At 41.9% G+C, this 27,618-nt stretch overlaps 1 protein-coding gene across 3 annotated transcripts in view; it reads left to right on the top strand.

The window, feature by feature from the left end:
• Nucleotides 1–27,618, top strand: part of LOC107225560 (kazrin) — a 77,836-nt gene that overhangs the window by 25,102 nt on the left and 25,116 nt on the right. For 2 of the 3 annotated variants that reach the window (XM_046732731.1, XM_046732730.1), the window contains exon 2: nucleotides 12,962–13,077. In XM_046732731.1, coding sequence (XP_046588687.1) covers nucleotides 12,962–13,077 — 116 coding nt within the window. Of the gene's footprint in view, nucleotides 1–11,471; nucleotides 11,666–12,961; nucleotides 13,078–27,618 lie in introns of those variants that run through there. The other variant, XM_015666073.2, reaches the window with a different exon arrangement.

The following is a 27,618-nucleotide window of genomic DNA, read 5'->3' as shown; positions in this document are numbered from 1 at the left end:
TCGCCGCTTTTGAACCTGTGCCGTTGCAAACCTATAAATTTTTTTCCTCTTTTTTTTTGTCCCCTCAACTTCGTCGCACGATTCAACATCCGCACAGAGGTTTCCCTTTTCGTTATCAATCCCGCTACTTCCGGTAAACTTATGCGGACAGTGAATATTACACACACGTGACGTATCCGCCAAGGTAGTCAAATATACCTAGTTATCTCGAAACACGTATTTCCTATTTCCCAACATAAAATATCAGCCGAACCCTCAAAAGTCATTGCAGAATCAACGTGCACGTAATTTGCCTGGCATAAATCACACGGTCGGGTTATTCAAACGAGAGCATGTATACCTGTAACGTATTATGCGTGAAAACGCATTTTACACAATTGTCAATCGTTGAAAGGACATCCGTGCTGCATGCCTCAATCGCAATTATGTTAGAACGTTAAGTGGGTAATTATTATCTTTCATTCGTATTTGCGTGGCAGAGCGGAGAGCCTTGAGGAAAACGATGTTTGAGACTACGAAAACTTGAGCGAATCTCAAGGCAAAGATAGTTACGCGTAGGCACGTCTGCCTCAGTCAATGTCGTCAGGCTGAATCTATACATATAGAATATAACCTGCAGTGCGAACATCTTCTCTTTGAGCATCGAACTTGTCTCCGTTTTTCCGCAACCATACGATCTTGACGTTCTTAAATTCGGTACACACAGAGAAATCTCGAATTGGAAAATATTTGGATATTTGTGCATTGAGAGAAATTTGTTAGTTCCGGTTACCGCTCAGTCCTTGACTATTTTCATCTTTTACCACAATCGAAAAATATAGTTCTAGGTACAAAATGAAAATTAGTTTTTTTAGTAGCTGTCGCCGGAAAGTCTAGTATCCGTTGCTATTCTTTCTCATTAGGATTACTGTTGCTATATTTTCTTGTAACTGTTGCGAAAATTTAATGCTTGTGCAACGATAAATTGACGTTAAAGCCTTATTTAACTAAAAAAAGTGGAGTAAACCTCACAAACTGATTTTGCATTGCAATAACCAAAAAAGTATCGACGATAGCGCAAAATGGTTAGGCGTACCTCATTTTTCGTAATCCCAACAATATTCAAACAGTTTTTTTTAACGACACCTGTTTTACTGAATTTTTCAAGTTACTATGTCAAATAAAATTTTTCTCAATGCGGTGTCATTCCTGATAACACGAACTTCACACTCAACGTGCAACGACATTTTACTGCGGCTAATGATTATCAGGCCCAATCCGAACCCCAGTAATTTTGAAGTACAATGACCAGATCTGATCTACCTGGTCAGAAAATAACGAACTCGCCGAATCGCGATGCAACGACTAAACTCTTAAGCCATAGCAGTCCCTCGTTCACAGACCACTGGTACTAAGTCCGATCATGATCGTCGTACGTATCATCGGGAACGGTTAGGCGGTATCAATTCAATCTTCGATGCGCGGCTTTCGTCCGGATGCGAGAGAGTCACACGCGAGATTTATTGTACCTCACGATCGCTACGAGCAGCAGGATGAGCATGACTGTACCGAAGGGTTGAGGCGAGTTCAGCTCCGTTGGGCAGCTCGGGCAGTTGAACGGAGAAACGGACAACCGACCGAAGAGGCGAGAGGCATCCGAGAGGCGCAAGCCAGGTTGGTTGTAATAATCCGGTATCCCTTCGGGCCGCATCGGACCTTCGACGTCCCCTCTTTCCTCCTCCTCCTCCCTCCACCTCTTCCGACTTACGGGCCCAACCATCCTGGTCGACGGGTCCTACGGGTCGACGGCAGGCAGACGGCAATCGGCGAGGCTTGGGCCACACTCGGCTGACTCGTAACGCGGTTTATCCTAAGGAGTGCGTACCATCTATGTAGTAGAGCTCGTCGAGTCCGGGGTGATTAAGTGTGCGAAGGCTTATTTTATACTTATAATTAAGTACGGTCATAGTTGTGCTGGGACGGAAAATTCGTGCTGATTAGTTAAGTGAGGTGAAGTTTTAATCGTCGACCAGAAGTGCGGATCGTTTTTTGTTTTTTTTTTTTTTTATTGCATGAACTGAATCGTATTGTTATTATGGGTAAGAAGTTTGAGTGGTATGGAGTTACGTTGACGATTGGAAACGTCGAGGATCACAGTCAATGAATGTCTTACAGATATGATACGCGTTTGGCAGGTACGCGAGATATTTCGTTTTATCCGTCGAACGAAATCTACGCTGAGATACGCCTGTCAACGCGATTCGTTCAATTCCGATTCAGAGTCTTACATCTTTTATAATCCCATGTGGCAATATCCTTCGTAAAAATTTGAGAATCTTCAAGGTACACACGATAGTAACTTTTACGTTGACGCTTCTTTACGATCAATTTAATTTTCAACTTCGTGCTCAGATCGAATGATCTATTCTTTGATTCATCTGTTAAGATTATTGGCAAAATATAGGAAAATTCATTACGATAGCTAAACGAATCTGATCTCCTCGTGGTCGTTAAATCCGATGCCTCTAAAATTACGTGTAAAAATTTATCCTACATTTGGCACACGGTACTACAGTTGGATCGTGTTGTCGCACACACACAAACAGCATCCGTTACTGTGACGTATGAATAATCTGGATGAAATTGGCTGGTGGTAGCTAATTAGCTAAGCTCATCTCCTCTTGACGATCAAACGTTTTACTTTGATCCGTCGAGGCGGACGGAACGTGTTAGTCAGCTTCGTCAACCTCCACATATTCGTAAATTATTGTACTCCGGGAGAAGGTTCGATATGTGCTCCGAAGCGATGATTACAAAACAAGTCTTCCGGACTTTTCGTTATATTAATTTGATTCGTGAACTGGAATGAGAACGCGCGGGGAAATCGTACAACTGCATGCAAGTGTTTAAACGTAATTCGTGGCATTGCGGCATTGTTTACAGATCGATTGTTACATATCGTGGTAGCAGAAAACGGTGACGCTCGTTTGGTCAAGGTGTATGTTGTAATTTCATGTTACGCTGACTCATCACTCGTCGAAATTACAAATCGACTAAACTTGACGACTTACCGGTGCAGTTAAGCTGATGCAATATTAATGAACGCGTGTTATCGTACTGCCGGTGTCAATCATTGCGAATTTCCATGTGTTTCGGCTAACTTCAACAAACGCGTGCTGCAGCTGCTGCGGATTTTATAACAGCCTGTTGAAACTGGATCATAGCTGAGATTCACGCGTCGAGTTATGCCGCAGCAGCTGCACTTGAGAATAAACGAAATATAGAGTGTAAAAAGTGTTTCCTACGTTTTATGAGATCGTCGTTATTAATATATATATATATTTTTTTTTTTTTACTTTCTTCATCACGTTTACAATTTACATTTTCTTTACATTATACATTGGGGGATGGATATTTTATCGTTATTTTTAACGTAAGTGAAAAGTTAACAGACGAACGTTGATGACCGTTTTTGGACTTGCTACATTTCTGGATTTTTACCTCAGGATCATGCTTCGATGTATTTGACAATTTCATGAGGCAGAAGAACGGAATCGGTTAGTTGGTATGCAAAAACGGGATCTCCGAAATCGATCGCCTCGCTGCGTTGCGCTGCAGACTCTGCAGGCATTCCGGACGCATTCCTCCTCCGGAATATTGTCGACGGATATAACACGGCTCTTCCAGAGTTCTGCGAATACCTAAACTCAACGTATTAGTGGATTGCGTCGTGGATAATCCGCGAACTCGATCTAATCGGTTGTTTTTCATCTGCCGAAAAATATCGCCAGGTTTCGATAAAATACACCGAATGGTAATGAAAAAAAAAATCACACAACTTTTCAGCCAACGACTAAATCTTGGACAAAAATGAACCCCGTGTCGTCGAGTGAAAGCTCGCGGGGTTGATGAGCGCGTGGCGATTCGCCAAAATTTTCACTTTCTCAAACGGATATGACCCGAAGCTGGTCCGAAAAGCTCGATATAATATCCGAGGGGCATTTATCGTTCTCTGGGATCCACAATCAGTTTGGCTCGGTACGGCAGCTTCGAAACGAGGTCGCGAGATCTTTATTATATCGGTATTATTATTCAGTTGAAGTTGATTGAACTCGCTCTCGGCATGGGTTTGGTTTGCCGTTGTGAACCCTTTGTGTAGGCGGTGGCTATGCCTACAGTCTATACGCTTACTCTATAAGGACATCCGGTCCTCGATAATAACTATATGTGATTCCACTCTGATGGACAGCTACGTCGCGTTTCGCGTTGCACCGGCATCAGATTAAATCGAGCTCGATTGAACAATCGAGCGCATGTCTTTCTTCTGACAAATATCTGATGCGGTCGCGGTAGCGATAAATCTAACAAACCGCACCGACTCGATCGAATACCTCCTTTCCAATTTCATCTCGGATTCAAGTTTACCCGTCTCGTGAAATGGTACGACTCGCGGTAAATTACATTCGACGAACATAATGGCAAAAGTTTATTTATCTATCTGAAAATATTCCGCAGAGAAGAATAATGCGGGTATTTGGTTCGCGGAAATGAATACACCAAAAAATGTTTTCAAGGAAGGCACCGCGAACAGTTCTAGAAAATGATAGATTGCAGGCTAGCAAGGAAAATCCATCCCCCCGAAAATTGGGGAAAATGAGATTTGAGCGTCATCGATTGTTCGGAATTGTCTATTTTTATTCGCAGCTGAACCTGCGCTATATCGCATTTATTCTGTAATGAAAATTTAAACTCAATCTTTGGAACGGACCGGCTATCTAAGTGAAACAGGATTTTACCGGTACAACGTGCACAAGACTGAAACAAGTGTTAAACTCGGGATCGTATTTTATTTGAACGGAAGAAATATCGACTTTCGCCAAAACGCGAAGTAAGAGATATTAGCTCGTGGCCAAACAGCACCTCGTTCAGATATTACAATTCTCTGACGTAAGTGTACAGAGCAAGATATCTGCGGGCTTCGAGTATTCCTCAACATCTCACCGAATATGGAAGTATAAATAGCGAGTACGTATACTTACATTGTCCCGCGCTTAAACGGGCGAAGATCATTATCTATGACGATTTCCGTAAGATCTCCGTTAGATTACCTCTTCATCTCTCGAGTTGAATCGCAGCCAGGATAAACGAGCTCCGCATAATGTCCAAGTGTCGGTGAACGGGACTATAAACGTTGTTTATGGCACGCAAATGAAAGTATAGTCATGGAATGATTATCGCATACAAAAGTCTCAGATACGGCCTAATTCGCGTATGTCGAAAATTCTGGATCTCTATTTTTGTAACGGTGAGCGTAACGCTAAGTGGTCGAAAAGTTATTCACCGTTTTTACGTGATTGAAAATCGGAACGAATCGCTCCCTCGTGAAATACATATAATATTTACTTTACGCGCCGCTGGCTGTCGACGAAACTCGAAAACCGTTTACCTTACCCATTAGAATATGGGAATTGCGTCATCTTGGCGCCCTAAGAGCCGGAAATTTGTTAGACAGAAGCGAAAGGTTCGAAGCTCTTTGATCCTGCTGAGTTTTGAAGATCGTGTTGTTTAATAGCGAACACTGCTAATTAACTGCACGGGGGCGTCTCCCTGCGATTCTACGCTGCAATTAACTCCGCCTAGATGTACACGCCATGCATATACATTATGACGTGATGGAACTTGAAGCGAAGGGCGTTTCAAGCCGGGGTTGTCATCGAACAGCGTTGCATATAAAATAGAAAATTGCCGGGGATTTACATAGCGGTTCCGATTATGGATAGACAGACTCGTTTCATTGCAGTTTGGCTTTGCACCGTTCGAGTAGAACGCCTTCGTTATACCGTGCAATGTACGGCCTCGGATGAACCAGCTTCACGGAGCTTTGGCCACGAAGACAAGTAATGAAAGTGACAGGGAACGGAAGAGGCGGTCGCTTTTTATTTCCATGCAGAACACGTATATCTGTATGTAGAAATTTAATAAGGAATCTAAAAAGTTACCGCATGAGTTATGGAAGGCAAAGATTTGCGTAGAGCATAGAACTGTACGAGATAAGTCTCCGAGTACAAGAAGTATTTGAGAAATGTTGGCGAAACTTTTTGCATACTTTCAAACTTCTCGAATGACCTCTGAATAATTTCTGCTCAGCCGAAGCTCCACCGAGATCAAATCCTTGGCCGCAGATCAGGGGGAATAACATTTTTTAAACGTTAACCGAAATCGTCCACCATTCCAAAGCATGCGTGCATGAACTCGACAGGATGCGTGTAACGTACGTTTACAGTGATCCGGTAGTTAGCTCTTGGCAAGCTTCAATCATTCTCCAGCACCGTGAATATTCATGAATGGATAATGCGAGATACGTGTTAGAGCATGGCGCAGTGTCAATGCGCGGGGCTCGAATTGTCACTCCTTGAGTATTCAAGTTGAAATTTCACGGACCACGCAGGGCTGTTGTTAATGTCGTGCCTGCTGCCACGGTGGCTTGACTGCACGCCAGGAAGGACCAACGCCGTCAATAACTGACAAAAAAAACCCTGAAGGAATATTGTTTGCATTTATTTATTGCTCGGCTGGCAGAACTTTCGAAAATTCCCATAAATAAAAGCAAATCGGGTAGCTTTTCTGCTCTTCCGGTTCGAGATAGTTCCCGTTGTTGTTCCGTCTACATTTTCATCACGCGGGATTACTTTATCGATGGAAATGTTTCGCTGACGATTCTCTGGCGAGAGTGGAATAAACGATTGGTTTCCAACGGAGGGAATAAAAACACAGGGGGAACTCGGGGCGGTTGGATTGCGCAGTTGCAGAATAAGGACCTTGGCTAATAGAGCGGAAGTAGTAAGGTAGCTGGACTCTATTTTATTGCTTCATATTGGATACGAGATTTGTGGCGTTTGAGTTTTCAATTTAACAAAACCTGGAGAGACTCTTCCGTTGGAATAATATATACGGGTAAAACTATTTCCACCAGGCACAGATTCGCCATCCTTCCACCTGCCTCCGTATATCTTTGGCATTACAGCTTCGAGTCGGAATCGAGACATCGAAGAAAAGGAAAACGGTCATACAAATTGAATTCTCCAAATATTCGTAGAATAATGTCGCTTCTATTATAAAAGCTCAGGTTCGCTTGTTACGCCAAAGACTCGTTTTTTTTTTTTAATTTTTCTCCAACTTTCTTTCGAGATCATCGCTGTTTTTTATTTGGTTTTCCTATCGTCCTACGAGCAGAACAGTAGAGGACGAATCTAGCTAATCGTTATCACGTTAAACATCGTGGACGCGACGTAAATAAATTTTTAGCGTAAAAAAAGCTCTGATCAATACTCATCGCGCGAGACAGTCTCGCCCAACTGATATCCTTGTCGAAGTTTGCCATGGGCAGACTATTCAATCATGGATAGTAGAGAGAGTGGAAGTAGCCGAACCTCTAAAATATCGGACAGTATCGGCACGCGATTGGATGATTACTTATTGTACTTGTGACGCAGATGATGACAATACCGCGTGTCCGATCCATCAGTGAGTATTCGAGAGTCGAGTTCGCGTCTCGAAAGGATGAAACGAAAAATTTAATGGATCGAAACGTTAAGATACCAAATTTGCCACTTGACTCAGTGACGATGATGCTTATCTGTCAATTCTCACACCTGATCGCGAGACCGAGTCGGTATTTGCCGTTTGATGTTCCACGTACATCGTGTTCGGCGTACACTTTACTCAGCTTTTCCTTTTCACTCCAAAATTAATGAAATGGCTCGAAGCACGTGCTCGTTTCCGAGTCAATGCTCATGCACAGCGATGGCAAAGATTTAGAATTTTATTTATAGAAATCTTAAAGGTACGGTAAATGCTTACGTCTATTTCCAGACGCCAGCTTAGTTCGATGTGCCTTCTTCCACTTCCGGTATCAATGCCACTGCTTGAACCTGCTCCAACTTCCATACATATGTATATTTGTTAACCCAAACATTGCCTGAGTTACATTGTCGAAACTGCGATGAAACTTGGTCTTTTTTTAAATAAACGTACAAACGGTCTACCTCGGAATTTACTTGCTCCTTAGGGAGACCCGCACGATAAAGGGAGTTTGTGCTTCTTTTAAAATTGGGTATTTTCTGTGAAGCAGAGTTTCCCATCGGCATTCTTTTAAAACGATACTCGTACATTTTCCACTCTTATTGTGGAAGTTAATACCTATAAAATATTCCCTTTTATAATCAGATACGGTCTAAGTATTACACGAGTAAAAACAGCTGTCGCAAGCCATCCGATTAACGAGTGTTTAGATTTTAGACAGTACAGGAACGCGCCTAATCTATCGAACTACAAATAATCGTTCAAATGATTCCTTGTAAACAAAGTAGGTACACGCTTTCAATACGGAATTGAGAATTTCCTGTGAATTTTAAATTGTTTTTCGAACTGTCGATCAGACTTTGGTTCAATCAAACAGAACCCAACTTTTTCAATCTTGAATTGAGAGAAATAGATCGAACCGACAATAAACTGAGCGTCGTGCAAGCTGTTCCAGTAAGTGAGCTGTCAGCTGTTAAATTTCAACGTACCTTTTATCCGCCAGATTAAAGTCCTGCTACAAGTGATTAAAAAACTTCAATTCGACCTGACGACTTTAAAAAAAAAAAAAAGCGGCAGGCAAATTTTTTGCCATACGTCACGACTCTAGAGTGTTTTAATTAAAACATTATGACCGAGTAAGATCGCGTTATGATAACGCGGTGTGTTACCTCGTTTTAATTCGATGAAAAACTTATAATTACATGTATATGTAATCGGTTCTCCCTGCACCTCTCTCAACAACTTCACCATAATTTATGCCAGACTCGTTTGTACGTGCAATGCATATCCAAAGCGTATATACTATTACGACGTTGCCTATCTTAAATTGAATAAAGCGCGTGCAGATTTACGCACGTGAGATTAAAACGTCTTCTCGTTACTCGCGTGCTAAACGATGACATTGGTGCAAAAATGAATTTATATACGCGTCGTGTTCGTCTACGTAATATCGATGAGTAATTTTCGGTGAATAACGTTCCTCGATCCCAAATAACGAGAGCCAGTCCCCTCCTACGGAGCGCAAACTTCTGTGTATCCACCCTCATATTAGCAGCCCGCGTTTATCCAATCAGTTTAATTAGATCGTGTATCCCACATCGAAAAACGGTTCTCCCAATCAGCCTTCTCTCTGGAATCGTTCGACTGACCATCGAAGGCTGTCCAAGCCGTAGAAGAGAATGCGATACTTGGTAGAAACCAGGAAGGAATAATGCATCAAGAGCGTTAGTCACCCGAAGGACATTTCGAGGATTCCCGAGTGAATAGTAGAGTTGAATCCCCGTCCATAGATATACGCTCATGGTCAATAATGTACCCAGGGGTAATTTTATCATCCAATATCTCTTCTCGATCCGGATGAACTATTCATCCGGAATTGTGCTATTTCTCTTCCAGATCCTTTTCTTATCCCATTTGCAATTACAGGATACCGCCAGTACGCTTCCGCCTCCCAATTCTCAAAGGTAAAATTACGCGAATAATTGCCGCGTAGAATCTCGTCGAATCCGAGTTGTTTAAGCCAATTTCAAGACCTTGCTTGATTGGCCGATTGAGAAACTTCTGGACAGTAGCGCCTGGTCTAAGCTTTCCGAGTAAACGTCGGGTTTGCCGGGCTGCCTATCGCCAGGATTAACGACACTCCTAATTTTCGACGAATACAAAGTATGATCGAATTTCTCGGATCCAATATTCGCCGCCTCGGATCCCATGGATAAAATACGCCTGGATCTGGCATTCCGCCAATTTCAATCACGCCGGAATAAAGATGAAGTCTTCCAGAGCTTTCGTATATCGGTCACTTATATACCCTCTTACATCGGATTGTACGAATTAAAGGTGATCCTTCGCGGTGGAATCGGCGAATTTCCTGGGACTCGATAAACACTAATTGTAAGTTAATACACTTGCCGTCCCAACACGCGATTCCAACTATCAAGGGGAAGTAATCGGAATGGTTGCATGCGAATGGGAAACGCCTAGACGCGAAGCTTGTTTGCGCTTGGTTCAGACCAATTTCTCGGGACACTAAGCAGTACGTTTGACGGGTTACGCGTAGGTCACGGCACCTTGAGCCTTGTGCAGATACGGGGTGCCGGTAATGAACCTTTTTCTCCCGCGATTTCTCGCCCTGGCGAAACAGCGGCCGGCAAAAACCTCGAGAATATGTCGAGATTACATTTTTTTCCCCCAAAATCATTGCAAGCTTGGTTCTGTTCGTATTGATTAGGACCCTCGACCTCATCCGGTGCGATATTTCTTCCGTTCGCATGACGTGGCAAATTGTCTAAACCAAGTGGTGCGGAGCTGTATAGACGACCTGGCCTAACGACGTTAGTTTGTCGATTGGATGCCGGACTATCGAAGGACGATGGTTCCGGGGGCTGATAATTGCCGATTGCGTCGGACAGGGGAGGAATTTCTCCACCCGCGAAAAATGAAATCCTACAAGCCAAAGCGTTGGCCTGACGAAATTCGGCCTCGTTGCATCTCCGAGCAGGATCAGAACTCGGAAAACCCGCTCGCGTCTCCGTTTTTAATTAGTGACGACACCGTTTTTTTATGGATAACAATTACTCGCAAATCACTTTACCGTGCATTGACTGTAAGGAGAAATAAGTAAATTGCGCACGATTGGAAGATGCTAAAAATCACAAAGTAATACTTCGAATGCGATGTTAAATTTTCAGACGTCTAATTAGTTGGAAGGTTTGAATTCCATAAGAAAAAATCTTCTAAACAAGCTAGATGAATAAAAATAAAAATTCGTGGAATGAATTTCATTTCACCTTTTTACAAGTATGTCTTTAATATGTACGAGAAAGTTTTTACCTTTTTAACGAGGAGTGTTTTGTGTAGGTTGCGGTATGTTTATAATGTACCTCTGCTTCATTAATTATTAGAGTAAACGCGAGGTTCAGTCTTGCATAAATATTCACTAACTAGAACCGAGTGAGTTGCAATATACGCTTAAATGTGTTCCTATTTTCAGACGAATACCTTTCGCATACATATACCTACAGTTATAGTTGAAAACCGAAGAGTTTTCTAAACGAGCTGTACGTTATTTAACATAACGAGCATCGAATTTCGCAAAATTCGACATTGCCGGTTGGAAAAATTCGCTGGAATCGAAGCAAGTGACCGAAATTAGTGTTTTACTTTCCTCTATCACAGCTGCCGCATTATAGCGTTCGTTCACCGGAAGCGAAGGGTCGATCAACTAGCGAAGTTCCAAATCGATGACCGTAAATGCACCGTGCACTCGACTGGTAATCAGATCCGAGGTATAGATCTGCGGTATCATTGACGTTGATCATTGACGTTTCCAATCCGGTTTCGCAATTGCGAAATTGACTCCGCGACGAGGAATCGAACCGAGAAATAAAAACCGGCGTCTCATTGCTTTTCAGACGAACAACACAGCGTGCATGTATTATTATAGACTGTGAAAGAAATGTGATCGAAGCTGAGAAGTATAATACAAGCCAAAACTTGAAAACCAATTTGAACATGAGCACGGCTATCGACGGTGGCGTCGAGACCCCGAAATCCCGGGGGGTGTTCTCCAGGGCCTTCGCAAAGCGCGTTCAACCCTTCGAGGAAGGTAAGTTTTACGCATTTAGGGTATACACCATGCGCTTGGGTTATATATACACATAATATATATATTCGGCACATGGAATCATGCGCGCGAGAAAGCTACAACCCCGAAATGCGAAGAGGGTTTAATCCATTTGGTCGATTCCCAAAGTGATATATTACATACTTGCTATAAGGTAGCGTTCACTCGCGACGCACTCAGCCTATGACACTCTTCCTTGGCCCCCTTTGTACGAAATCCTACACTCTTTACTCCGAACTGGATACACGTATCGAATACCTCCGCATATATTTATCATATACGATATTAAAGGACGAATCGATGCGAATCACCGAACTGGCCTTGCGATGTTCTGGGGGGCGGGGAGTATAAAATCATGCCTATTTTATTATTAAAGAAAATGAAAACACTTGGACACAATCTTTAAAACTTGTCTATCGATCCGAGCTCGTGGCTAGATCTTCGACTGCAATCCCAAAATTTTAACATACAAATTTTTTTTCATAATTTTTTGTTGTAATCGTATATCTTTGAAAGAGAATTTTTTTTAACCATTGGTTTATGAGCTTGAACCCGAAAAGGTATTTTCAACCCGGAAAAATTTTTCTACGTATTACGAAATGGACAGTGATATCAGGAGATGCTCCACCGCAAAAGCCCTCGAGTTAAAAGTCGTTCGCTACTTATACGCGCCATGACGCAATTTTTTTATCAATTTGAAAGACAAAATTCTAAAATGTTCTTGAAAGTATAAATAATAAAGCCCTCAAACTCAAATCGCTGTCATCTTCTTTTGCCACCTGTCTTAATCCAGTGTGAAATACACGTGGATTCAAGTTTAAGCTTATTCGATGTCCAATACAACTTTATCGACTTCAAAGGTTTGAACATCTAGTGATCAGAAGATAGCAAATATTTAAACAGCATACTGGGAAAACAGAATTTCGATGTTAATTAACTTCTACACGTGTTGCATGAGGTATCATACGAGTATTATAGGTATGGGTAGACAACATGGTAGGTACATACCTATACGACTATTTTCAAACATCCCCCACTGCGGTCGAGTATCTCGTTTTCCGTAAAAATGCCAACGACGGATTATTTGGGAAAGTTATACATCGTTTCGGGAGGGGCGAGAGAACATAAATTCTTTGCAAGCTGTTAAATTATTGCCAAATTATCGACATGTGGATTTGAGTGTTGGTATACGTGCATGACGCACAAGCTCGTACCGTAGGGTGCGGGCTATATCATCCCCTGCATGACTAAACCTCCGTTGTTATTTATCCGTTGCAGCTCTGAAGAGCCTGAATCGCTTGAACAAGGAGGGCGAAGCGTTTCTACCCCTCGAGGATGACGTCACACCACACCCCACCCTGGCCTTGATGCGCCGGATTCTCGCCGACGCGCAGGTGAGTCAATGAAATTTTTTCGCTGATCATTTCGAGGTTTGCGTCAATGCGAAAACCCCCTGAGCTGTTTTAAATAAGGGCGGATATTTCTGGGAGGGAAACTGCCGTTATTTATTTTTAGGTTTTTTTTTTCCGTTTCTTATCACCAAACGTACCGAGGTGAAACAAATTGAAAAACTTTCAAGTATCTAATACTCGAGAATTTTGCAAGGAAATTGTGATTTTTCAGAAAGTTGAGTCAGCAAAATAGCGCTCCTATATGTGGTATATATGTATATAGCATAAGCCTCGTCTTTATATACAATATAAATTCAACCTCTCCGCACGGTCGAAAATTTACTCGATTTACTCGAGACGCTCTCCTCGACGGTTTTAATAAGCATTAAGGTTGAGCTCTTCCTGGTTGGCTCGGGAGGAAACCGAGCCGGTGCAGAATGATGATTCGAGCGGTACGCGAAGCTGGGAAGGAAAAAATATCTGCGTGTCGTTGGAGACAACCCGAGTTAATTAGAACCGCGTAGTAGTAACCGTAGTTTCTAATTCCCTCGGTTCTCCCCTCTCGGAAAACCGTATAACAGCCCCGAGTCTTCCGCCGTGGATATCGTATATGTATAAAGTACCTCGATCTTAATAACATTCTGCCCCAATTTCACGTGCATCGTCTACGTTGAAAGTTCATCCGGTTTCCTCTGAAGGCGATTCGAAGAATTCGTGTACCTATCAGTTGTTGATTCGTTCTAGTTCCGTTGAAAAGTAGGACTTAAAAATTGACACGGTTTTGCTATAAGATACGAGTAAAGCGTGAGCGATGAAATGCGAAACTTTCGGACAAATTTAATTGCCCCGGAAAGAAAATTTGAGCTCTTTTTATCTCGCGCGTTGATTAAACGAACTACACGCCGGTGTGCCAACTTGCCTTCATCTCATTCGCTTCAGCCTCTTAAGAACCGGAGAATTGAGGCGTGTAAAAGTCGAAAGCGAGAATCCCGGGTCAGTTGTTAACTACCTTGCAGCATTCGCCACCACGTAGAGAAACCTTTGTCTATAAACCGGCTTTGTCCTCCAGCAGTGGTGTATATAGTTGGCGCAAGCGACCTCCCGGTCCCCAGGATTGCGAGAATTTCTCTCGGGGGAAATGCTGCTGCTTCTCATATTTATTAAGTGAGGAAGAGCAGAAGGAGAGGGAGGTACTCTAAAGAGAGACGCGGAAAGCCGGATAGATAGACGCTATGCAGAAAGACGCGCCGCTGTGGAGAATTAGGACAGGAGAGAATTATATCGTCGTATAACCATCGGCGCGAATACCATCGGGAAATGGAGGTAGGAAATGGTCAATAGCCGGGATTCGGTTCGAACTTTAATCCGGCAGGCACGCACGTACAGCTGTGTTTCGGAAATCAATTCCGAACTTTTGAAGTTTCCTTCAAACCAACTTCGCAACGTCTATTTTATGAAGCACAGGAATTTTCCAGTTTTCAGAAACACGACGTTTTTCACTCGAGGCGAGTCACGTGACTACGTAAGATAAACTTCGAACGATAATTACGCTTCGCGAATTACGACTCTGGCGTACACAAGTCACTTTCCGACTGACGAGTAGACAATTTCGTCGGATTCGAAAGTTTCATTCAAGCATTTGATCACAAGTTGCGCAGAGTTAGATTACACGCATGTGTTTTAAAATCTGATCACTGCGGACGTATATTCGACAGCTGAACTTCTCGGTTAATCCAAGCACATTTGAAGAACTTCTTTTTTATCCAAATTGCACGCTGTCGGCCATCAAGGATCAAAAAGTCACTTTGGATCATGAGTTTGACACACAAATGTTGTAATATAGTCACATGATTCTCAATAAATTGCATGGATTCGAGAAACGAATGGATTATACTACATGGCTATAGGAAACGCATATTTTGGTGGGGTGCATTTCCATTTAAAATGTGCTGGCAAGAATATTTGCCAACCTCTATACACATACTTGAACCGGTTGTTGACTTCCGGGATAAGATTCTCTGATGCCAGAAGTGGATTTACTCTCCGCGTGTTGAGCAGCGAAAAACGAGGCATGAAATTTTTTCCTCTTCTCTCGCGGCTTCGGCTCTGAGGGTGTCCTTGAGAAAAACTAGGCCAAAGTATCTGGCCAAGGGTGCAAGACGGTGTGTTCTCAATGGAAAGTGAGGGGTTCCAGTAGCATTTTCTCTGCTATTATCGTTTGAAACAACAATCGCGAGACTTCCGAATCAGATGTTCACAGTTTAAATTAACCGTGCCACTCGGCTTCTAATTGAAACTCAGTAATGATTGAATCGCGTTGTTTGTGTAGAGAAATAAGCGAACCGTGATATTCGCAAAATACACTTCTATACTCTGCATTACTTCCACTTGCAAAAGAAGGGTTAACGAATAATCGGAATCAGTTTTTGACGTATATCTTGGCGAGAATTCTCTTGATCTTTTTTGGGGTATATAAATGACTAATTGGAGCAAAAGAGGGTGAATTTATTGAATTCCATCGAAGCCGAGAACAGCAGCTGGTTGGGAATGATGAAAACCCATAAAACGATGAAAAATCGACGTACTTATGAAGGAATAAGAGAGCAGCCCTGAAAGAACACTGTAATCAATGGTCACGGCTTAGTATTCACCGCATTCGAAGCCCTGGCAGAAGCCTTAATAAAACTGAATCTGGAATCCCAGAGTTGACAGATTCGTACATCTGTGTAGCCTTTTGCACGCAGCAGACTTCTCACAAACGTATTTCCATTGCTTTCACAAATGAATATTATACGTGCGTACCAAGAATAGGAATTTACAGAATATGTAAAGGTAAAACAGGCCGTAGCTTGTGGGGACGGTTTATAATGGATAAAGCCGGGTAAAATACGAAAATAAAGTAAATTCACCGCGAAATTACGGAACCGAGGTTCTCGCTGATTGCGGGTAATTCTTTTATACGAATAGGAGCGGTGAGTTTGTACTTTTCAAAATTGGCAGACCGAATGAGCACGCTGTTCGTCTTCAGGGTTGAAATAAGATGAAATTGCTTAAAATTGCACTCCGAAGCTCGCTGCGTTGCGTGCTTGTCCTCAAGGTCTCTTCAGGCCTTGCCTCTTATTTTGCTGTCGTGCATTTATACCTATAATAGGGTAATATAATCTGAACAAATAATTCAAGGTAGCTTATTTCTGAACCCAATGGCAACGAGGACTTTCCATTCATAACTCTTATGATGAAGGATAAATCGCGTGGATTAAATAAGGAAGGATTTATCGGCGAAGCTTTCCGAATCATATCTCTGAGTCAGCGTTAAAATCTATGTCCTTATAGCGACCCTCGAACGTGGCAAATACAGCCTGTATAATTCGATATCGAATCGCAACAAAAATGGTACTTGGAAATATTTAGTTGGTCATAATGCGAGGTGTTTTTATCCAGATCAGATAACAGGCAGATCGCATCTACAGTTCTTGGGAAACTGTAGGTGTAAGATTGAAAATACAAAAGGATCCAGAGGCTCGTGTGAAATTGCTATACTTCTGTCCCCGAATAGCTCAAAGCGCAGAAAAGTCACGTTCCCTGACACGATTTCCAGCAAAACAGATCAAATCTTCGAACACGTAGGTACCAAAATCATCTTAAAATTGCTTGAAACGATTCAGCGAATATTCAAACTAGGAATCATGTTAAATAAGATAAAAAGCTACGTGACAAATATGCGGCAAACCGAACTTCCACTGAACCGAAAATGCGGTAACCTGTGGAAGACCGTATAACTTTCATAGCGTGAATTTCGATCCCTGCACATCCATCACGGGGAAGCGGATAAGTGTTTGAGAACAAGGTTAGGCGGGACACGGAGATTACACAATGGGGTAATGGTGATATATGACGAGGAAAATTGGTTCGGCACGCGCCCTACAACAATATAAGTAGGTATAAGACGACGAGACCACGCAATGGCGGTTCGCACGCACAGACGCATCGCGTTGAAATTAATGCCCGGTCTTCTCGCATGACACCGTCACTCACTGTCAGAACATGGGAACAGCATTGAACCTACCGAGTTTCCGCCGGCGTTTAACGCTGTGTATCCATTTGCTCTCATTTTTACCTCCGCTTGGACCGAAGAGCATGCGCTGAAATCGTTGGCTGTATCGGCAGGTGCAAATTATCCCAGACGTGATTCACCAAGATCTTCGATCAATATGAATTTCAAATTTCAAGCAGATGTTAAAAGGCGTTCGGCACCCGGTGCACGTACTTGAAGCCTGTCCTTATTAACTAACCTTCAGCGAACGTGACGACCAATGACATCGCAATTTTGTATCTCTGGACCTCTTCGTACGTTTCACGTCTCGTCTTATCTCAGTTCGGCGAAGGGTGGATGGAATGACGGTCTGAAAATGAGAGAGAAAAACAATATATTCGGGGACAAGATGTCTGATAGGAGGTCTGTAGAAACTTTCAGAACGATTTCGGCAAACGTTATGTGTATACCTACCGAATGAACATTCTTCCGAGTTATCGTAGCGGTTACTTGGTTCACGTCTCGCCATCAGATTCCCATTTTGCCGGGGTGTAAAAGTGTGGCTCGTTTCAACTAATGCATATTACATTATCGATCTTCTCTTCTTATCAAATTCCGAAGACTCGACGCGATATTGACATTTCATTTTCAGGCACTTAAGATCTCGGGTTTCCTATATTACATCAATCAAATTATATTACGTCTCTGTCGTTCACGCTGGATATTAAATGCTTCAGAGAAAGATACAGACAGTGCAAGTATATCGTTATTCTTTATACATACGTACGTTGTACCGAAAGCAGAGAAATCGACGCGACGCTTCTGATAAAAATATATATATTTATTTACGGTGGACTAACAATAAGTGCGATACAAAACGTAACGCGATCGATACACGACGAAAACTACTTCGCGTTAGTCTTTGAATATTATTAGGCGAATACATTTCGAGTGCCTATTCCCTTGCTAAGTGGTTCCCTGAATACCACGCCAGTTGCAAACGAGCGGCACTGCCAGTTTTTTTTTTGGGTTTTTTGGTTTTTTGTTATTTGGGCTCGAAATATTTATCGATCAGATGTATAGTAGAATGTTTTCCTTTTTGTACACAATTCTGAATTGCGATTAGAATTGAATAAAAAAAAAAGAACAAAGTCAACGCTTATATCATGTATAACCGTAGGCGTGAGTTTATGTTTCTTGCTACTCAATTTGAAATGTCAATACCCAGTCTGGGATGGAAAACAATGAGTTCCCGAATTCCCGAACGACCTCAGCCTGCGATATTAAGGCACGGTAAGGAAAGTCTTACGCTGCATCAGCGAGGAGTTATTTTTTTCCGAAGAAAGACAAATTTATCCAATACCGAGGAAAAATTACACGTCAAATCCTGTGATGTACATTGAATTTATAAAACTTGAAGATTTTCCGACGAATGGCAAAAATTTTGATTGAAAAAAAGACACATATTTGTATCTACTCATTTGCAAATGTTATTTTATAAACAGTTTTACACAGGGTAAATTTCAGCGTTTCGTGACGAATATTTGAGAGAGATAGAGATTACGTAGGTATATTTTCGCCAGGAATGAAATGGAGAATAGTAATTTCTAAAATGCAATTTAACTTCACTGCCGTAACTGGTACCCACTCTCGGAAATTGCTGTTTGAGCAACGTGTTCTCGAAGTATTTTAATTTCCGGAATGTATTTTGCATTTCGAATAGTACATTCTCGATATTACAACCTGGATGCTGTATAAATTGACACCACATCTGTTTCAATGAGTAGGTAGAATTGGCTACGATTTTAAAAGAATTTTCAATTGCAATTAAATTTGTGAAAGCATACAAGCTAAAGGAAAAAAAAAACGAAAAAAAAACGAGGAAGAAGTTAGAATTATTATTATTTTTACGCTTGCAATAACATTGGCGCATAAGTGTAAGGTGAGGAAACGTACAGGTAACACATCACGTATATACGCGATCCGCTAACTTTACGAGATGGTAAAATTTTTCCGACGTTAAGATACGGCCGTGCATATTGGTTTTGACATTCACGGTCCCGCGGCACTTTCCTCGATCTCAATATCGTCCTATTTCCATGACAATTCATGAAAAATATCGAATTGGATTACCATTTGTTTCACCCGTCTGTTTTACCTCTCCACGATTCTGGACTCTGTTGAACCACTTTCCGGCTTGTCGCCCGCAGAGATGAAAGACGACTCTGTATCCCTTTGAAATGTATAGTCTCACGGACTTGTGCAGCATGTATTATGGATCGCGGTGGAATTATCGACGGGGAAAAGGATGAAGAAAGAAATGAGGAAAAATATTGACAACTGTCTCTGTCGAAAGACTCACGGTGGAAAAATAACAAAAAAACATATGCCTCCTTATCCCGAAACTCTATGAACACAGCTTTTGTTCGGTTTCATTCACTTTAGTTGTACAGAAACCAGTTACTTCGACAACTTATCACGAATAGCCACTAAACTTCTTAAAATCTTCGAGAAAACCTTCGAAACTGAACAAACAACTCATATCTGGATGCCGTAAAAACTCTGCCTTAGAATTCGGACAGATTTATCTGAAGGGGAAAATCGTGAAAAACTTTTCTCCTAAATGACACACTTACATTTTATACATTTTATTTGACATTTAGAACACATTCCACGGGTCTCAGAGTTTTTTGGAAATAGAACCGAAAGTTGTATACTTTATAAACACTATTTTTTGCTGCTATTTTTTCGACGTGACTTCGATTAATAAGAAGCCATGAAATATGATCCTCTTAGAGGCACTTATTTTTCTGCGTGACTCAGCGCAGAGCATCGATTAAAAAGAACCAGCCGCCTAGCCGGGAAGATGGATTGAAATTTCTGTTTCCGAAATACAATTTTTAAGGTTTGAACACAGGGAATTCTGGGGAAGCTGGTGTTAAAAACACACGTATCGACGAAGAGAGTAATATTCTTTCGCCAAGTTAATCATCAAAGCGAATCTCTGTCCCTAAATAACTATTATTACTTCTCAGTTATAACAATTACTGACGAGAAGTTCTCGACTGCGAAATCAACCTTGGAATCCGTATATATATATATATATATATATATATATATATATATGTACACGTGGCTTCAATGGTTCGAAGGAAAGAGCTTCTGACGGTTGTATTATAGGTGGCGCAATATCATTTTGCTACAAAAAGCAGCTAGTAACAAGTTTCGCATTATGTACCTAGCTACATACAAATATATGCTATTCCGGCGCCTGAGGCCAGAGGAGTTTCTAACTTCGAAGTTACTCTCTCACCTCCAATGTGAGCTAGTAGTTTTCGTCCTCTTTGGGGAGCAAGCGAGGAATCGCCCTCCGTGAAACTTCGCGCAACGCGCATCTAGCGAGTATTTAATATCGCTCTGCCACCCACATGCAGGCGCACTGGCAAACTCACACACGCGAATTTCAGTCCATGCATATTATGCTGATAGATTTGCACAACTTGTAGTGTGCACATCCTGCAGGGTGTCAACCTATGGATTTATGCATGCAATACGATAAGATCGGCGATGCTCAACTATTATAGGCAAGTATAAATACGATATTTATGCTACCGAGGGAGTGAAAATGTTCAAGAGGTTCAAGTACGGAGCAAGAGATTTCGATTTTTTTAATTTTCATCGGTTTAGCTTGAACACTGATTGTGAGAAGGCTTGTTTTCCCACAGCGACTGAGGCACTTACAAGTTGTGACGGTCGCGAATCGCTATCCGACCTGAATTTGCTGCCTTGTTAAATTATCCATGTCTATACAGGCGCGAGTTATTTATGGAGATCCATTAGCCTTGGTGGAGAGATGGAAAGTGAAAAATTTAGTGGAAACTGACGGTGACGAGTCCGAAAAATTTTCCAGTTTGTCGTGCAATCGTACTTTTTGTACGAAAGAAGGAAGTATCCGCGGTAGAACGGAATTCGATACGTCGATCAAGTTTATATTATGACAAAAAAAAATGTCATCCAGTTCTTTCTTGAATATTGAAAAGGTGTGAAAACTGTTGGAATATCTGGTTTACGAAGCCTTGTTGAAGAGGGTAAAAGATGATGGGTAGCAAAAATATACTGGAAATCACAGAGAAAATCACGGAGACCATAAAAGTGAAATACACGTCGGGTCTGCCCGTTCGTATAGTGGTTCATGACATTTATTACCAGGAGCGAGAAAAACAGCAGGAACAAAACTTTGCATAAATATTGAACTTCACGGCTAATACTGATGATTATTTTCACAAAAGACCAAGGACCTTTACCGAAATATATTTCTTATTCACACTTCGTACCACCGATAAAATTACTTACAATTAAGCAATTGTAGGTACGAGATGCTAATTTGACCATGCAATGTTACGCTGGGCTTCGGTTTTAAAAAGATAACAAAGATGTTATGACTGGCCACTGTTTCTTTCACCACGAAAGATTTTACGAAACATGTTCTCCACTCATATATATATATACGATGGTGACGTTTTCTCTGAGGAAGTAGACAGCCTGGTAGGTAGTTAAAAACGGTCTAACGATCAGTTTGCAATTTTACGACAAATAACGTGCGTTGACGATGAAAATGTTTCATCAGTCCGAATGTTTGAGTTCCTCTGCATAAAGTAATTACAACGTGACTGGCTCTGTGCTTTCCCCACTTGTCGAAGTGGAAATGCGTAACTGGTCCCGTTATCGCTGAAAGCTGCGCAGCCCTTGCACTTGAACGCGGAGGGTATGATTATAGGTAATCATGAAGGTATTGAATATTCATTTACCTTGTCGGGTGCCCGCACCCAACGCGAATCACCCTCCGCGGAACGGGTTATACATGTTCGTACAGATGTCTACGCATCGTATCCCTACCGACTATCTTTACAATCTGGTTCGATGCTCGCGTGCATAGAAATATGGATTTCGACCCTCGCCTTGACGCAGGCTCCCTTGAAACTGGAATATAACCGGCAGCCGGTCGTGGGCGTAAATGAAAAATGCAAAATCAGGAAGCGAGAGGCCGCGTGCATGGTCGCTTGTTTGATGAACAGCTAAGTGGCTTCGGCTGTTCCCTCTCTCTTCGCTTCTCCGTCCTCTCGCCATTCTCGAATCTCTCCTCTTCGGTCTCTCACTGCTTCCTCTCTCTCGGCAGCGAGAAACGCGCCGCGACAGCGGCTTGTGTATTCAGAGAGAATCTCGCGTACAATATTGCCCTTGTCACAAAGGAGGCCCAACCCACCCAACCACCCACTCACCCACCCATCCATCCATCCATCCATCTCTTTCGCCCCTGGTTCTCGTTCAATGTTGTCCCGGATACCCGCTCGGAATTTCCACCAGTCACGATGCTCAAAACTTTCCCGAATTTCGGAGTATAACACTGGAGAATCAAATTCTTACTTGTACAATATTTTCACGAAACTTTGGGCTTCCGGTATTGCGGGGCGATAAAACGTGTCGAGCACCCTGCATCTAAACTTAACCCAATTTGGGTGAGAAATGATCCAGTCGAGTTCGTACCGACCGTGAATTGATTCGCTGTTACGTGGGGGAAGAAAAATCCGTCATCGTTGATATCGTTTAATATTGTAGGTATACGCTAGAGAATCCCGTATTTGTTCGCCAGGATTCGATTGCGGTGAAATTCTGATACCCAACCAGGAAACTAAATCACAAATCAGTTGCTTGTGACATCGGCATCGTAGTTTCACTTACGTCCAAACCTACGCATGTAACAGGATATCGAATAACTTGTCAGCTTCAGTGGTCAGCACCTCGGTTATCCGGGTATTGAAGAAAGGGTTCACGGTACGAACCATTTGTTGGCAATTGGTAAGGGCCGTACTCGTAGGAAATTTTTGCTAAGCTCATCGACCCGCGGAAGCTACGTGGATAATACTATCAGGACCATGTTAAAAAACCCGATAATAGGTTAAACGGGAAACTTCGTTTCTTAATTGCTTTGATAACGCGGCGTCATGGCTGCAGAGTATGGGTGAAAGGTATTTACTAAAAAAACAAGTATTTTGGAAATCATCGAAGAAAAGAATTAAATATGAATTAGACATTAATCAGACAGTAATCTTTGAGTGTCAAATGAATTTTTTATTCCAAACAAGTCTAGCACCCAATTATGCCACATCTAATGGTTGCTTCTTCTAACATTGTTTTAATAACATTATGCGCGTACGGAAATCTGATTATAATTTTTTATTTTGTCTATATTCTAAATATTGTAACTTTTTGAGATCCGTGAAAATATAGTGCACAAGCATTCCCTCCCGTGGAAAACCAAAACCCCATACGCTCCTTGTGAAACTCATTGAAACAGGGCCCCTTTTATAAACTCGCAAAAAGCTTTGCGGATGGTGTTATCGTTAGAGAGTGGGATAGAATATTGCGCATAAAAATCCTTTTTAAAATAAACCCCGGTTGTGTTTACTTCGCCTAAACGTTTCATTAACGATTCATAATCATGAACACTGTAGACGTTAACAGTCTCTTGGCTCTTAAAAAATTCGACTAAACATCTACCCACTCGGCCAGACACCCGTAGATACGTGTTTACGACCGTAATTAAAGTAGAAGTAGAAATCGTGTTAAAAAATTAGTTTACTCTTCGATGAACCAAGCACCGATATCGCAATTCGGATTCCGGCAAGTGATCGCATTTGGATGTGGAACTATAATTTGTGGTTTATTATCTTTAACAAATTCTTCTTAAAATACCAGAAAAAAAATTTGCTGTCAAGAATGCGAAAGGAAAGTACCGACTGTCATTTTTGCTGCATGTGCAATTTTGGAGTACGAATATTTCGGGACTTTTTTAAAAGGCTTGCCTCGCCACTTCGCTGCAACCCGCATCCATCAATCCATGTGCATGCAGACGTCGAACTGGGTCGAGTCTGCTGACCTATATTCCCGCTCTGTTGACAGTACTTCTTCGATATGCATTGAACTGCCTGACAAAGAATAGAATGTACACCTACTTTACCTGCACTCCATATTTCCTTCGTCCCTTATTCACTGTTCGCTGTTCAGCACTCAGGATACAACTCGCCTCGGGCTTCGTGTCGCTCACTGGTGCAACTTCTCCGTACTCGGGAAAACACGAGTTTAGCGTTAGCTGGTTTCCGAACGAGGAACTTCGGTCGAAAAGTCAGCTGCACCTCGGAACCGAAATTGCCGGTATTTTGAACCAGTATAGATAAAGTCTAAACGACCGTCTAAACGACCGTCTAAAATACACATACTATCCGTGAAATGCGTTAATTAAGGTTAATATACATATTAGAGACGGTCGTTGAGACTCCGTACCTGTGTTCTATCTGGGTACAGTATTATAAAATCGGCCCAATCGTATAAATTACTTTGTTCCCCTTTAAACCGAGAAATCTGCATAACTGGAAAAGAAGAGACTGAGTGAAGAGTAAAAATTGGAATAGTGTGGATTGAGGGTTGTTGTCATCATTTCTACACTGCAGAATGATTGGCACGTTAACGCAATCGCAATTCGTCATGGATGCAATAGTTTAACTTAACTGAGCATAAACTTCTCCGGCATAGAATTTATGTCGAAAGTTGTGTGTGCGTATATTGTTTACCTTCATTATGCATCGTCAGCTTGTGTAGTCACGAGTGTGGACACAACTGCAACGGCCAGATTAAAACGCCCGCAGTGAAATGCAAGTTTGTACGCTTATATTCGTCGAGTGCAGTGGTGGGGAAACTCGTCCGAAATTTTATCATTCAAGTTTGGTCTGTTGCGTGAGCGAATTATAAGCCAAGCAGCTTGTGCAGCGACAGGCTCAATTTACATTTGAATGCCGATATCGTCGCGTCTGCTGCCACCCTTGAAACTCAAGATCTTCCCCATCATCACGGATATTCGACTATCTGAACTGTCCGCAATGCGTGCTACCGGGGAATTATAAAATTTTCAAACAGCCATAAGTCGGATGTGATATACAGTCAACGGTTAGCTGCGGCTTTTATCGTGTAAGAGTTTCGAATCTCCATGGGACCGATGATCGTTTATTCTCTTTACCTGAAAGTTGTTGAATTTTTCTTTCACGCTCTATTGATATCCTGCGCTCTTGGCAGAAAATCGAAAGCCACAATAGCCGCGGTTATTCAATGTGCCCACGGGTCGTTCATGCTCATTCATTTCCGTTCGTTCTCGTGCAAATATACCGTGTATACAGACATATTCTATATATCTGGAATCGCGTGACCTGCAAGCATACGGGAAACGCGATATGAAGCAGGTGAAACGCGAAATACGATCCAGTCTCTCTCATCGGCCACAAATGTCTTTTCTAATTTCTGGCAACGAGGTTTTTCGCTATTTCTGTTCCGATGATCACCTCGTGGCACACTTTCCTGATCTATTCTTCAATCCTGAGATTTGGAACTCGTTTAGGTCTCGTGCTTGTTCATAAAAAACTTGTACAATGTTCTTACTTCCGTGAGATATTATCTGGCCTGCCTATCGTCTTATCCGTACTAGTTTCGTAACTTCGTAACTTCAAACGCCAAGTTATACAGCTCGCCAGTTGTACTTGCAGCGTATTTCCATCTCTGCGGTATCACGGGTGCACGCGGACTATTAGGCATGAACACGTAGAAAAGTTCTGTACGCATACAGTCAGCGTGCAACTTGTTAAATGCAATTAGGTATACAATTACAGCTGAGGGAAATAACAATACCTTCTGCTTGTAGATTGGACGGTCGCCGCGTTGTGCAAGTCTTAACCGCATTCTGTCCCATCCCGGAGATCAGTGAACCCTTTAAAGCTTATAGACTGTACGGTGTCACGTCTGCCTGACTCGAATGCACTCGGATGCAGCAGCGAACTCGGCATAATCACGTGCGATAGTGTATAATAGACCAGGCTGTGACTTACCAGGAAATGGTATGAACGAATAAAATCATTTGTCGTAGTCGAGTAACTCGGTGGAATCGCAAAAGCTTTTTTGTACTTCGAAATTTGCGAACCTATAAAAGTTGATAAATTTGTCTATAAATTAGCCCACCTGAAGATATAATTCAGCGTCTCGTTTTTCTTCACGGAAGCGACAATAAGGAGCAGTGCATTATAATTGCACGTTGAACGGTATAACGCAGTAATTTATACAGAGTCTCAGAGTCGAGGATAGTGTAAGGAACTTTAATCCGAATGAAATGGCATCCTTTTTTTGTTCTATTATTTTCACCTGGTCTTTGCGCATAAGTAAACTCCGTACTAAATCTTTAGAGTGAACAAATAAGCGGCAGCTCTCGGATAATACAAGTAGCAAGATGAAGTTGGAAAGGAGACAAACGAAATGGCGAAGTAATTGCACTTCTGTAACGCGAGCAGCCGGCAGGGACACTCAAGTTTCTGAATTTACGTACAACTTACTTTACGGCTAACGTCAGTGGTGATAAATTTATTCCCTCACGCCTCGCATCCGCTGTGTATGACAGACTCTTTACTGCAGGAGCTACGAGTAAAACTGCTGCCCGGATGACGAATATCCTTATGCGAAATAACTAAATTTTTCGCATTTCTATTTTTTTTGTACTATCTATACTTTTTTCATACTTTCTTTTAAATTCTTTACGTTTTATTGTCAAGCAGCTAATATTTCTCGGTTTTTTTTTTCTTTGCCTCGTTTGCCGCACCGTACAAGTGCCATTGGAGTATGCAGATAAATTCTGTACCCGAGGGCCACAGCTCTGTATGTAATAATGTTTTTTTTATTTTCCTGTTATTATACACGGATGATATCAGGGACGAAGATAAATGCAATGTCATTTCCCGGGTCATAATTAAAGTTGTGTTAGTAATTAGTTTTCCTTCAACTTCGCGATAATGGAGTTTTTACATGTTGTTCGATCGAGGAAAAAAGAGCTCATCGTAGCTCAAAAACTTTTCACGACTGCGCAAAAAGTCTTGACGAAATCGAATCCTTCTTTGAATAGGCTGGTAGATCGAGCGGCTTCAATTTAAGCCTGACAGTAAATCACGCGGAGATATTCAAACGGTAAATCGGAATGAAAAATATTCATGATTTTTATATTATCAAACGTTATATCCACGCCAGCTGTGCGCGACAGCTCGAAGGTTGGGAAGGAAAAATCATGTCTCGATAAAATCTTGAGACACTCGCGGGTGAGCAATTTTCAAAGAATTTTAAGCCTATAATTCGATCAACGTCACGCAGTAACTCAGTTGTGAGAAAACTTTGTAACTACGACTGACGAAGTTTTGTATTTTACGTACACCTACGAAAACGAGAGAAACTGAAACGCGACGTAAAAAACTAAAAAGTGAAGAAAAAAATAGCAGCAGGAATTCCTATTTTGCCGAATGGTACGTCGTTACCCTCACGTTGAAAATGCTCGTGGCTGGCGCGTGTACCAAAGTGCCAATTTGCGGTGCTATTCTCTTTGTCTAACGAATAGCGAGTTTCAGAATGCGGGTATTTAACAGAGCCGGCTC

Source organism: Neodiprion lecontei, chromosome 2, assembly GCF_021901455.1.
Source record: "Neodiprion lecontei isolate iyNeoLeco1 chromosome 2, iyNeoLeco1.1, whole genome shotgun sequence".
NCBI classification, from domain to species: Eukaryota; Metazoa; Arthropoda; class Insecta; order Hymenoptera; family Diprionidae; genus Neodiprion; species Neodiprion lecontei.
Note: the sequence above shows the minus strand (reverse complement) of the source record. Positions and strands in the feature narration are given on the sequence as shown.